Source organism: Dermacentor silvarum, chromosome 9, assembly GCF_013339745.2.
Source record: "Dermacentor silvarum isolate Dsil-2018 chromosome 9, BIME_Dsil_1.4, whole genome shotgun sequence".
NCBI classification, from domain to species: domain Eukaryota; kingdom Metazoa; phylum Arthropoda; class Arachnida; order Ixodida; family Ixodidae; genus Dermacentor; species Dermacentor silvarum.
In genome coordinates this window covers 160,035,673-160,050,063 of record NC_051162.1, presented here as the reverse complement: position 1 = coordinate 160,050,063, position 14,391 = coordinate 160,035,673, and the positions used below count along the sequence as shown (strand labels likewise).

At 47.3% G+C, this 14,391-nt stretch overlaps 1 protein-coding gene across 1 annotated transcript in view; it reads left to right on the top strand.

Moving 5' to 3' along the window:
• The first annotated feature begins 7,760 nt into the window (after positions 1 to 7,760).
• Positions 7,761 to 14,391, top strand: part of LOC119464594 (trypsin inhibitor-like) — a 7,029-nt gene continuing 398 nt past the window's right edge. The window contains exons 1-2 of the mRNA XM_037725621.2: positions 7,761 to 8,047; positions 10,904 to 10,930. Coding sequence (XP_037581549.1) covers positions 7,978 to 8,047; positions 10,904 to 10,930 — 97 coding nt within the window. The 5' untranslated portion in view covers positions 7,761 to 7,977. The remainder of the gene's footprint in view (positions 8,048 to 10,903; positions 10,931 to 14,391) is intronic.

Genomic DNA, 14,391 nt, shown 5'->3' with positions numbered 1-14,391 from the left:
GCAAGGTGCTGCATCGGATGACTTGCAGAATACAGATAAGCAAGTGGTCGCTCTTCTGCGACCCCTAATGAGTGCCATTCGCGTGTTATTGAACAACATGCAGACACCGTCAGCCAGAAGTGCACTTCAAGTACTGGACGCTCTGAGTCCGGTGCTGGCAGCCCTTGAGTAGACCATGGCTCAACAGCTACTGCCTTTCAGGGATGAGGTCCGAAAAGCAACAATTTTTCAGTGGAATGCCCGGGGACTGAGATCGCGCATTGCTGATTTTCGTCGGTTCGTTTACGCCCATATGTTTCCGATCATTGTCATCTGCGAACCGAACTTATCCCGCACAATCAGGCTCTCTGGATATGAATCATTCATGTCATCTACTACTGGTGAAAACAGCAAGGTTATGGTGTTTATTCGTCGCAATCTCACTTACATTCACCAGCCTGTGGCTCCTCATGACGACAATCAATATATATGTCTAACAGTGAAAAAGAAGAAACTTACCATCACCGTTGTGGGCGCTTACCTGTCTCCATCAAGTCGATTTGATCAAACAAGACTACGCGACATCCTATCATCAACTCCTGATCCGTGGGTCATCATTGGGGATTTCAACGCTCATCACACACTGTGGGGCAGTACGAAGATCAACGCGAAAGGCAGACATTTGGTATCCGTCGCTCATGACAATGAACTTTTGTTGTTAAATGACGGCAGTCTACGTTCTTACGTGGCTCCACGTACAGCAGCTGTCTGGACTTGGCGTTTGTCTCACGAAGCCTCGTCAGACGTGCTGGGTGGTTTGCAGATATAGAAACAGATGGGAGTGACCACATTCCCACATACGTCAAAATAAGCGGATTATCTCCTTCCAAGATACGCGATACCATCCAAAGAGTGGACTGGACCAAATTTCAGTCTCTCATGGAAGAGCACTGTCAAGACAACATTTCACATCGTTTGGAAGAGACTATCAAGAGTGCAGTACAAGATACTATGTGCACTCTCACATGCTCTTCGAAGCTAACGGAATTTGATACAGAATTAGAACAACTTCGAGCAATTCGTCGACGTGCTGAACGAAGGTACCGCCGCACGCATGCAATGGATGATTTACGGACCGCCAGACGCATCCAAAAGAAGATCCAGCGCCGGTTAGCTAAGCTGGAATCACAACGCTGGGCTGCGTTCTGTGAGTCTCTAGACCCTCGCAAGCCTTTATCGCAATTGTGGAGGACGGTACGAGGTCTCCGGACACTGCCCGTGCAGCGGTTTCCATTCAAGGCCCTAGCCCTTTCACAACAGCGACCGGATATTGACGTGGCAGAAGAGTTCTGCGCCAGATTATCCGGCCAACTCACTTCTCCCAACAATTTTCCGCCTTTGAGTAGCTCTCCACCACCGCGAGATCAACGCATGGATCTACCTTTTTCAATCCATGAACTTAAGGCAGCACTAGCTTTGTGTGGACGCACATCGGCTCCAGGACCTGACGGCATTTCTTACAGAGCCCTACGTCATCTGGGTGAGCGCGCAAGCATTGTTCTCCTAGAGCTCTACAATGAATCTTGGCGAGATGGCACGCTCCCGATAAGCTGGAAAACCAGTCGCCTGGTTCCACTACTGAAGCCTGGCAAATCGCCTTTGGAGCTCTCATCGTATCGCCCGATCGCTTTGGCTAGTTGTGTGGGCAAAGTAATGGAGAGAATGATCCTAGGACGCCTGGAGTGGTACCTAGAGTACCACAACATTTACCCAGAGGCTATGACGGGCTTTCGCCGTGGTCGATCATCAATAGATAACGTCGTCGACCTAGTCACCTACGTTCAGCACGAAAAATGCCGAAAGCGTCTTTGCGCTTCCTTGTTTCTTGACGTGAAAGGGGCATATGACAACATTACACATGAAGCCATACTTACTGCTCTCGAAGAGGTAGGTGTGGGCGGCCGGATGTTTCAATGGATACGCGACTACCTCTCCATGCGATCCTTTTTCGTGAACACTGAGGACGGCCACACCTCTCTACATTACAGCTACCGCGGCGTCCCCCAGGGCGGTGTCCTCAGCCCTGTGCTGTTTAATCTGACTCTCCTTTCTCTCCTTGAGCACCTGCCAAGCACAGTTCAGCTATCAATGTATGCGGATGACATCTGCGTTTGGACGTCTGCAGTAACACGCCTACAACTGCGTGCGAGGATCCAGAAAGCCGCATCTCAGACTGCTATTTACCTCCGGAATCGAGGTCTGGAAATATCGTCTGAGAAATGCGCACTTGTGGCATTTACACGGAAGCCCATGGCAGACTACAGCGTATTGATAAATGGCCAAGGAATACCCTACATTCGATCTTACAAGTTTCTAGGCGTTATAATTGACAGAGACATGTTATGGAGCCATCATGTTTCATACATGAAGAAGCGGTTAACAGGCATCTGTCACCTGTTTAAGTTCTTCACTGGAAAGACATGGGGAATGTCCACAAGTGCTATGCTGCAACTATACAATGTGCTGTTTCTTGGCTTCCTGCGGTACAGCTTGCCAGCCTTAACTAACGTCAACAAAACGAGTCTGCGCACCATACAAAGTGTTCAAGCACAAGCGCTCCGCATTTGCCTAGGCCTGCCTCGGAGTGCATCCACAGTGGCGACTATAGCAATTGCTGGAGACCACCTCGCCAAGACTCACATTGAGGTTGAAGCATTAAGGACACATATACGACATCTTGCCCGGACTCCCCACCACCACCTGGCATCTCTGCCAGCGGACAGACAACGTACCTCTTTCTGCCAAACAATAGCCACGCATGGTGAATCATTACCCACTTGCTTCACTCCTGCCGCAAGACCTTCGATTCCTCCGTGGTGCCTTACACAGCCAAATACCAACCTGACAATACCTGGCATCCACAAAAAAGCAGAGCTGTCATCACCAGCCCTTAAACAGCTCGCCTTACTTCTGTTGTACGAGAAGTACCAAGACTCCGCCCATATATACACCGACGGCTCCGTCCTGCCGAACAGCTCTACCGCGGCAGTGGTGATACCAACGATGGGCACAACTATTAAATTCAAGATGTCTCACGTCACAACATCGACGGCAGCAGAGCTCGCAGCACTTTGTGCCGCGCTGCAATTCATTAGTGATCAAGTGACACACAAATGGACAATTTTCTCCGACTCAAAGGCGGCTCTGCAGTCTCTACTATCACCTTTACGCCGCGGTCCATACGAGCAGCTGGTCTTTGAGATTGCCGAGGCAATACACAATCTGACTGAGATAGGGCAAGAAATAACTTTTCAGTGGCTTCCAAGTCACTGTGGAATTATCGGCAATGAACGGGCCGATCAAGCTGCCCGCACAGCTCATAAAGAAGATCACAAACGGCCCATTCCACTTTCTAGGACTGACGCTGCACGGAAGCTCCGCGTGATCGCCCGCCAACGCACAAGGTCACAATGGAATGAATCGCACTTCATGCATGCTCGCTTATACTCTCTGGACCCAACCCTAAGCCTTCGAGTACCATCAAGGCTTCGCCGAGGAGACGCAACACTTTTGTGCAGATTATGGTTGGGCGTTGCGTTTACCAACGCCTATGCGTTCCGCATAGGAATGGCCGACAGCGCAGCCTGTGACCACTGCGGCAATGAAGAATCAATTGTACATATTTTGTGCGACTGCCCGCAGTACAGTGCGCAAAGACATTCTCTTACCAACGCGTTCAACCAATTGGACGACCGGCCTCTGTCGGAAGAAAAAATTCTCCACCACAGACTGGACCCAACGTCACAGAAGAAGGCCGTGCAGGCGCTTCTGCGCTTCTTACGAGCCACCGGCCTATCTGACCGACTGTGATTAGAACGCTCTTCCGGTGCAACGAAAATATCGTACACCTTCTTTGTGAGTGCCCTCGTTTTAACCCGCAGAGAGCAGCTCTCTCAGCCACGATAGGTCAACTGGACAAACGCTTAATAACGCAAATAAACATCCTTGTAAACTGGCCTACACGAAAAACAGCGCGAGCCACCTTGAAGGCACTGCTGCGTTATTTAAAAGACACCGAACTCAGTGACAAATTGTGACTGTACACTGTGTGACGTAGGATGGGACGTTGACACTATTCAACACTAGAACGCCTTCGCAGACTGACAATGCCCACAGAAACAGTTCAGTTGTGTGTGTGTGTGTGTGTGTGATTTTTTTTCTTTCCTTTTTTCCCCCTTTTTTGTACTTATTTTTTCTCTCTCTCTCCTGTCGAATCCCTTTACCCCTCCCCCGGTACAGGGTAGCCAACCGGAGATAATGTCTGGTTAACCTCCCTGTCTTTCCTTCACCTTTTTTTCTCTCTCTTTTGATTGTCATGCTTACTGCTGCTCCAATGACACACACGCGGTATACGTATTATGTGGCACATGTATATAGCCTTCTTCTGTTCATTCCTCCTACGCTCAACCGCTAATTGCCAGGCAACTACTTCGGGATCCGATGAGTCAAGCTTCTCCGTTCTTCTGCGCTGTTGAGCAGCATTTGCGCTCTCCTCCACACTGGCAAACGCCAGTCATAAGCGCAGCGGCTCCAGCGCAGTGTCAGACGGCGACTGCACAGCGAGCGTGCGCCGGCGCCAGTGCGTCTACCACGGCTACGACGTCACTCCTCTGGAATGCGCAGACCGGCGGCGGTGAGTCGCGCGCGGCGGCGGCGGAGTGCGCGAGAGGTGCCGGCTCCGGTGGCTCCGGTGCGCAAGCCGTGTGACATCACTCATCCTTGCGCATGCGCAGCACGGCTCTTGATGTGCCGCGCGGAACGGGCTTGGCTAGGCCAGTGTAGCTAACGCTACAAAACCGTGCAGTCACCGTAAAATGGGACGGAACAAAAAACGGAAAACGATGCAATGCTCGGCGTATGATAAAAATAGACACATTCCTTCTAATTACAGAAAGGAGAGAAAGATATCTATTGTGTGAGTGTTGATAAGCTTGAACGTAATATAACATCATTTACGAGGCTTCCACGACGTTTCTCTCGCTATAGCAACGGCGCATATAGAAAGACGAAATGCCACAGGAAGAGTCCTAACTTTCACGCAGCCAGTTCTGTACATGTGGTATTCAGCGCAAACAGCTGCATGCATTATGCTTGAGAGAGAAGAAGAGCGAAGGAGAGGCAGTAAATATAGACACGGTATTGCTGGCGCCGCTGGTTGTTGTTGAAACGTTTATTGAAAAAAAATAACAAAAATTTTCCACCTCCATGAAACGGATCCGTCGGTGTGGTGGGAGGGACAGTGGAGGACGCAGGATGAAACATTGTTGACTATTTTAGAGTCTCCTATAAAAAAAAAATTTGCGTAGATTGCACTGGAGGCGCAATGCTAAAGAGACAGCGGAGCTGATGGGCACCTAGCTAGTCTTGGCTTTTGGATTACGCTAAGCACGTCCAAGTCATCCCCAGCATTGTCTGGAATTTATTGATTACTGTTAGATTATCGATTAGCTATTGATTGGCTATCAATTGGCTATCGCAAGGCATTGACCACGTATTCGGGCTAGGCTAAGCACTACCAAGTCATCCCCAGCATTTCCGGAATTTATTGATTATTGTTCGATTATCGATTAGCTATTGATTGGCTATCAATTGACTATCGCAAGGTATTGGCCACGTATTTGGGCTAGGCTAAGCACTACCAAGTTATCCTTAGCATTTTCCGGAATTTATTGATTATTGATCGATTGTCGATTAGCTATGATTGGCTATCGATTGTCTATCGATGACTGACTAAGCCTAAGTAGTCCCAACCATGCTTAGCTACACTAATCCAGGCTCAGCTTGGCTATCAGCTTTCTCCGATGCTAAGAAACGGAGCAGGAGAGCTGATATATGTATGAACTCACAAGTAATTATATATAATAAAAGAATACGAAATGTGGCTTGTACACTTCTTTGCGCAGAACGCTTGACTCCGGTTACAGAAAAAAACCTGCGAAAGCACAATTCAGCCTTTTTAGGTGAATTACGTAACACACGGACGTTATACTTGCACGACAAATGTGAATGTTCAGCTTACTATTAACAAAGCTTCATTAATTATATTTTCGTTTGTCACTTCAGTGCATATGTGGCCATCACTGAATTGTAACTAGGCAGTAATCACGTTATATAGACTCACAGTAAGAATTCCGGATATGGCACCAATGTGAAAATTCTCTTTTCCTGAAACGGGCTACACAATTGGAAGTCGCTTAAGCTCCGCCTTGAAGAGTGAAACGCGATAGCATTCAAAGATCCCCGACTGCTTCTAATTTTTTTCGCCGCAACTGCAGCTCATGTAACCGCAATGTTTACCGCGGAAACGCAGGCGGCGAACGCTATGCACGAAGGCCAGCTTTCTGGCACAATCGCGGCCTCTTGAATGGGCCGGTCCCGGAGGTAGTGAATAGCCTCGCCAAAAAATTACATCACTGTCAGGTTTCTGTTATTCTTTCGCACTTTTACTATTTCAGTCTGAGAATAGTTAACATAAAAGACATGTGCTGTCGGTGTTCTGTTTCATGACATTTGTTTGTGGGCTGTCAATCTCAAACTAGCGAGGAATAACTTTGTCAAGAATGCAAGACAAGGTATGAGCAACTTTAGTGATAAAATGGTGTGACAATATAACCCGCATACACCGCTTGTCATATAGCAGGGCGTGGCATAAAGATACACCTAAATATGTAGGGAGATGTTTGCTCACGGGACGCCGACGCGGGACGCCGACACCGGATTTTCTGCGACACACTATGATACAGTTAACTGCATCTGTGTTCCAATTAACTTTGTAGCGTAGTGCTCGAGGGAGGCCTTTACGATAGGGGTCAAGCTGATCGCTAAAGAATTTCGTTTATGCTATCTTGCCCGGCAGGCGACACGCGTGAAAAGAGTCGTGCGTGGCAAGCCCACATGTGTACTGTGAATAATGATGTTTACGAACTCGCAGTAGGGAAAAAGCTCTGCTTCATCCTGTGCCCAGGTATGGCCTCATGCATAAGCCAGACACGTTTCGTCCTCGTGTGAAAGCACAGGCGGCGTACGCGAATTTCGAATAACATGTGTCGTGGGTGGTTGACGAATGGTTAGGAACGTTTGTTAAACAAGTATCCCACAAGTGCTACTAGCTTTAGGATTCCTTCAATATCATGTGACATCACGAATGCCTTTCTTTTTCACAATTGAAAGTCCGTAAACAGAGTGTTAGTTACCACAAATGTGCTATTTAGCCGTGCAAATTAGGACTCATCATTCATGTAACGTACACTTCGTCAATTAGCCGCCTGAAGAGGCCGAATCGAGCTACTGCCATAAACCCAAAAGAGGATCATCAAACACTTGCTTCTTCTTGTAACTTTTTGTTTGTAGTTTTGTATACATTTTCTGTCATGATGCAGGCTACGCAGAAATCGCCACAGAAGGGCCAGCTGGTCGCGGCGCGCATGAAAATGGCGTCATAATACTCGTATGGCAAAAACTTCAGTTGCCTTATATATTATCTTTCATTTATTGTAGTCATTATACAGTTTCATTCTATAGTCGTCGCTAGCTTGTAAACTCATTTCTTTCGGAAACTCATGTACGACGTGCAACCACGTTTACCAGTGGTTGTGGCAATCCACGACGTAGCCAACCCTCGCAGTAGAGAGCAGGCATTGTGAAACGGCATCATTCGTCAACCACCCACGACGCATGTTATTCGCAAGCGTGTACGCCACTTGTGCTTTCACACGAGGACAAAGCGTGCATGGCAGCACAGGATGAGGGAGAGCTTTTTCCCACTGCGAGATCGTAATCATCCTGATTTACAGTACACATGCGGGCGTACCATGCACGACCCTTTGGACACGTGTCGCTTACCGGGCAAAATAGTATATTTAAGGGACGACGAGTGTGGTTTCGACAGTAAACGTCGTTCTACATTTGAGACGCACACTTGCGTTCACTGCTACAGCCATGCGTACCCTGGTCGCTCTCGTAATCCTGGCTGCTTTTCTGGCAGTTGCGTTATCTTCGTCGGCCTCAGGTAAGTCCATTTTTTATATGGTTATGTGAAGTTGCAGAATTAAAACTGGAATCACCTGTACTGGTACCGATCGAGGGATACACAGGTGCTTGATACTTATAGTTCTCCCGGGACGCCACGGGGCGCGTCTTCTCACCGTGCAAGTATCCAAACATGGCGGCCACGATCATGTCAGTGTGCAATAGTATCACGCGTGTATCGTTTAGATTTTTGATCACGGTTAGCGATTTGTCGATTGGTGCAAGAGACGCCTATTGTGCTGTTACGTTTCTTGTTTGCGCAGTTTCTCGACGTGCTGGTACCCAAGGACGGTAACTACAGTGCCGTCAAAGCAAACCATCTATGTATTGATAATAGGTAGATCGCCTCTACTACCTTCCCGTCCCTTTATTCACATAATACTCTCTTTATTCATCTTTAGCAGCGATATTGGGAACGTACATTCAGTTGTTCTTGATGTGGCCCCAAATCATGGGTATACCAACGAGAAGGATTGGAACATTAGAGGTGAATCGAGAAAAAAAAAGAATAACGATCTGTCCCTATGGTGCTACCGGATAAAGTGCTTATCCGGTAGCTTTTTCCTGAGTAAGCATAACAGCAAGCAAGTAAACAAAGTACGTAAAAGGAAAGGCGCTAGATTGTTAGACTCGCAAGTGAGCACTTTTGATAGCAAATGACGAAATATATATACACACAGTCACCCTGACCTGAGCAAACAGACGCATTCGCAATCATTCAACAAGAGGAAATCAAACCAATAATCCATAGCTGTCTTCTTCCCGTTCTTTTTTAAGTGCTTTTTTATGTGAAATGTCTCTAAAATCGGTCGAAGGGGGTCAGCTTTTTTGCTAGAATCGCATGTAAGAAGAACATGTTAAGCATTATCGCTTATATATTTGCAACCGTACTACCTACGCGCCTTGGTATCGTTGTTTAGAGGAAAGACTTGACAATAGACGACCACGTATGTGTGGCGAGCACAAATGGCGCCGCTGTCGCGCCAAGCATGACGCAATCTGAGCTAAATTTAGCCTTTCGCTCGGCGTTCAGAGAAGCGTAGGTTGGCAGTACGTCTGTCGGGCCAAGCAGGAGTGATCGCCTTTGAGAGTGCTCCCTCAGCCATAGTAAGTACAATCCATCAAACCCAAACTGGTGCCCATCAGGAGTTCGCAATTTGTTGCATAAACTTCACGCTTGCTTCGGCTATGGCGCCTCTGCATTCGATGCGTAGGGTCATGAAATGCCATGAAGAGTCTCGGGCAGCAAGCCAGAGAGATATCCGATCCCTTTGAGTACGGCGGAACGTGTCCGTCTTCGCAGGGAGCGGGAGCGCTCGATGAGCCCCAACCATTCACTTGTAAGGAGGGCTCGAGAATCTCCTGCGCCACCAGTAGGGGGTCATTTTCCCGCACTAGTGCCCAAACACCCTTTGGAAAACAAGTGGGTCTGCTACGAATAGGGCGCGAACACGCTTGCAAAACTACCCCATAAGTTGGCATGGAGGCAGCGCTGTCCAGCTCCGACTTGACGGACCAGCTCAACCTGGTCAACCGAGCGAGAAGGGCAGCTAAGGCCGCTGGACTCCTGGACTGAGGGGACCACCCACTGCAGAGCGGAGGAGCTACCTACGCTCGCGTGCTCTTTTGCATAAAGTTTATTCTCTCTCTCTCTAACGCGTGAATAAACGTAGCTTCTTTATTTGGTTACGCCCACTTCTGTACCTTAGTGCCCTACACCCTCTGCAGAACGCACAAGACGTTTCATATAACCCACTGCGACTGCGTCGTACAAACTACCCAGTTTTTTTTTTTTTTTTGCGCTGACATCTGCAATACGCGGCCGTATAGACTTGCTCAAAATCACACCACACCAACAGAATCAGTCTTCCACATGTGATTCAGTACTACTTGGAAGACAGCATGAGACAGACCGGGTTTTTGCGATGACCGATGTGTGTTTAAGACTTTGATTTTGTGGAGTACTATATAATTTCAGGTAATACACAATGCTCCAAAAACCACGCACATCCTCCCCGAAGGAAATGTGTGAAGCGGACTAGCTGCTCCCCACTTACCCTGCGCTAAAACGTATTACAAATGTGTTTGCACTCAATTTGGAAGAATTAAACTCGGAGGTGGCAAAGTAAAGCACAAGCAGCCCTAATTTGTGCACGAAAGCGTATACGCATTGTAAGCATTTGTATATATTCATATCAAGACTGGTGATGAAATAAAAACAACAACATATCCAAAGCTTTGTTTCGAAATTATTTAAGATGATTGCTCGATAAATGTGGAATGTGTACAACAAAAATTGCAGTAGATGTCTCTGGACGCAACGGGAGCAATTAAGCAGCTTTATTTGGAATTGTGAAATACGTCATTCATTTTTTTGGTGCATGCAGGACACTGTAGCCTACTGTGAGGCCAAGGCAATTGAGTTTAATAGCATAGCAATCTTACTTCCGCTGTACATTGTTCAAACAAGTGATACGCAGTGTCTCTGAAAAGTATTGTGCGGTTACTGGCGCTCACATGCATGCAAAAAAAAAAGGCTGAACATAATGAGGCAGTCAGTCAGCGGCTGTTAGAATGCACTGTGATAAAACGAATGAAAAATCAGTAGATCAAGTTACAAATATGTGGTCAGGTTGTTTTCTGCCTGGAAGCATACCGCTTAAAATGTACTGAATGCCATTAGAGTTTAAAATAACTTCTACCCAAGTGTATCTATACCTCTGGCTAACCACTAGCAACCAGAAGCAGCCATAAGACATTTATTAAAGTTTGTGTAAATGTGCAAGAAAGGTTGTTAAAACAAAACTTTTGACGCAACATTGTTTCAATATTTCAGACTCATCTGCTGTCGACACCGATGAATGTAAGCGCTTAATTTTCTCTTCATTTTTCGTCCTTTTATAACACAGAGCCTCCTGGATAGTTTGCAAGAGTTTGCCAACGATAAGATGTTCATTCTGCTTATGGCATTCTGCATTCTGCAGATGCGCATTCTGCTTATTGTATATACAGTCCACTTGAAAAGTTTAGGGACCATAGAATGGGAGGAAAAGCTGTAGTATTTCAACAGCTTGAAATTCTATATTCCAGGCTGTACTTGTATAGGCGAACCAAGGAGCTTTTTAAACCTTCTTGATGTGAAGAACACTGATGCTGAACCGAAATGCCGATGCAGTCGGCGTATGTTGATACTGGGATTGTCTTGCACACTTTCTTCAAGGCATTGGGCAAAATAGCTATATCCTCCTTCAGTAACATTGGGGACAGGACACTACCATGCGGCCCACCTCTCGTGATTTCCTTCCAGTTACTCAGCGCTGTTCCGAACTTTACTTGATAACCCAAAGGAGTTCTCTCTTTGCGCAGACTTGCCTTGCGTCAATAGAGTTTTCAATACCAGCGGGAAAGTCTGAGTTTGCGCTATTTCCTTGCATGCGGTGGCGGGAAACATGAATAAAGACGTCTGCGGAAAATACGCCAATTCTACAAGCTAAATGTATCAGGCTCGTTCTGGTCACGCTAGACTCCAGGATGAACTGAGACGTACCGTGGTCTATACAACAGCCCTGGTACCGCGTGTAAACATCCTCCGAAGGTTGGAAGGTACAAACTGGGGAAGTTATCCATTAGCAATGACAATGTTGCATAAGGCATTGTTCATTGTTCTTCGAACTGCCTCTGATCGCGAGCCAAGCACTACAAGTTCACCTTCGGCTACTTACCGGGTCGCATTCTTTCATGACACTCAATACTGTTCGTGTTCTTGGCCGGGTAATCGCCCAAGCGAAAACAGTGACGAGCCACCATAGTGACACGGAAAACGTACACTGCCAGCTGACTATTGTTCGAATACACGACAAGAGCTCAACTCTTGTAACGGTAGTCAAATTGTTCGTGCTTGAACACTTGGAAAGAAAAGAACTTATGACCAACATCTTAAGAATTCACTGACGGTTCGGTCGATACAGAGCACGGAGTACGCTCAGTAAGGTTTATGATTTCGTGCTCCATGGTGTCCTGGGCTGCCCGAATTGACTGCTTCGTCTCGTAGACAGTATGTGAGAGCGTGGCCATTGAAGCAGCCTTAAGGAAGCTAAAGTCTTGACGCGGGCGCACCAAGCTGTAGTGCTGTCGGACTGCAAGCCCCCTCTGCAGTTCTTGAAGCAAGGGTTAGTTTTGGAGAAATGCACAAAACGTTAGCTGCACCTTAGAAAAAAACTGCGCAGCCTCGGACTCACTACAAAGTTTCAATGTCGTTTGTCACATGGAGTCGTAGCGTATAATGAGGCGGCTGATAGGATTGCTCGGAATGCCTTAAAACTTAGGCTAGCAAAAAAGGCTCCCGGAGACCTTGAACTTCTTTTGAAACAAGTCGTGGACAGGCATTTTCATTCCTTGTGGTCGCCACCTCAGCAGGCCTGGGTGACAAAGGCATAGCCGGCAACCTTAGAACATTAAAATTGGTAGCAGTCCTTCGGACACAAAACCAAGAGCAGGGGGCAGCCCGGCTTCATTTAAAGCTTGCCTTGAGCACGCACTCTTTGTGGGATACGTATGCACGTTTTTTGACAATGGTTTAGCTTTAAACGCTGCCCACGAGCACCTGCAGCAACGTTGGAACAGGCGAGACTGGCAAGCAGCGCATTGTGGTTTATATCGCTGCAAGTCTTACAGCAAACTTTCCTGCTGTAGATATTTCCCGCTTGACGAACCTGTCTGTATCAACTTGCTGGAAGCGAGCAGCCCTCCTGCTTTGTTTCACCATAGGAAAAATTGCAACGTGGGGTTCGCAGCCCGACGAATAAGGCTTTTTCGCGAACACCGTTTTTTGTAAAGCTTCATGCAACATTCTTAAAGTCGTAAAATGATTTCAAATTCGTAAAGTTGGCGAAAAATTCAACAGAGTTGGCAGGCAAGCAAAGAAGCTGAGCAGGCCAGAGGCCTCCCTGCCGCATCGCCTCCTCACGGGGTCAGCGCGCATTGCGGCACTGGCTACACAAGATAGGACTCGCCGCGTCGTCGTTATGTGTGGCTCGTAAGACTCATTGTGATTGATACTGAGCAATATTTGTAGTAGTGAGCTGTTCTCGTTACAGCGCACAGTTTTTATTGCGGTAACAGTTATATGGAAACTCCAGGCACATTTTCGACGTTGGCGTCGGCGTCGCCGTGATTTTCCGTATAAAGTCCAAATGCAAGAACATCGTTGCCGCGCACCGTAAGCTGTATGTGCGAGTGAAAGCGTGCGAGTGTGAGCCGACGATGGAAGCACAATCTCGCGCGCGCAAATGAGGAAAGCGGGGAGGTAGAACGTCTTCCATCGAGCGCAAGGCCCCGGGGGGGGGGGGGAGAGATGGGGGGGATGTTCTACTCCGGTGGCCGCTGCGTATGGCGATGGGGACAGTGTGCGCTGAGCGCTTATAGCTTCGTGTGCGCTGTGTTCTCGCCGCTTAGTTCGCGTTGAGACGACAAGTAGAACAAAAGTAAATTCGCTCGCTGCTGCCGCGCTTCCTCACTCCAGCGTTTTGACAGCGAGTTTCCGCGGGTAATGAGTGAGATGTGTTCATGTTTGCTTGCACGCGCGTGAAACGATGCTTGTTAATTTAGTTAGTGAGCGAATGTTTAGAAGTTTATATAGCCGATAAATTACTATCCTTACTTTGTATAGCTGTCTACTGATTTTCTATCGCAATCGATGCTTTTCGGGTGAAACTGCGACTATTTTTTTTCGAGCACTCCAGAGTCAACCTTTACACACTGGTGTGAAGCCATTGTCGACGCGTTTCCACGTCTACACTGCTTTCCCGACAAACCCCGAAGGTTTTAAGTAATGTGGACTTAGCCTATGCTTGTTAGTATATATAACGCTGGACAGACTCATTTTAGGGATTAGTGTGAGGAAGGGGGGGGGGGGCGGTTTAACATGGAACCATGCGCGAGATGACTCAAAGACTGAGCGCTTGTGTCCTGTTCCCCCTCACTGTGCTCAACGTCTTGTTCACCCGTCTTATGGTGCGCTTCGGAACTACGAAGAACCTTCCTAATTTTCCTTAAACGAAACGCCCTTCAGCGGCAACTGCTGACATTTATTGCAAAGCTGGATCAGCCTGCAGTCAACATCATTTTTTTCCTCCTCCTGAAAACTATAGCTTTATGCAATTTTACCAGCTTCAGTCCCAAACTACTTCGAAATAGAACGTTTTTTTCTGGTCTCACGCTCTGTAAAAGTTGCTGCATTTAACTTACGAACAGCCAGTCAATGCCAACTGTTTATGATAGAACACCTCGTTTAATTTTTCTTGTTTTTTTCCAGAAAACAGTGAA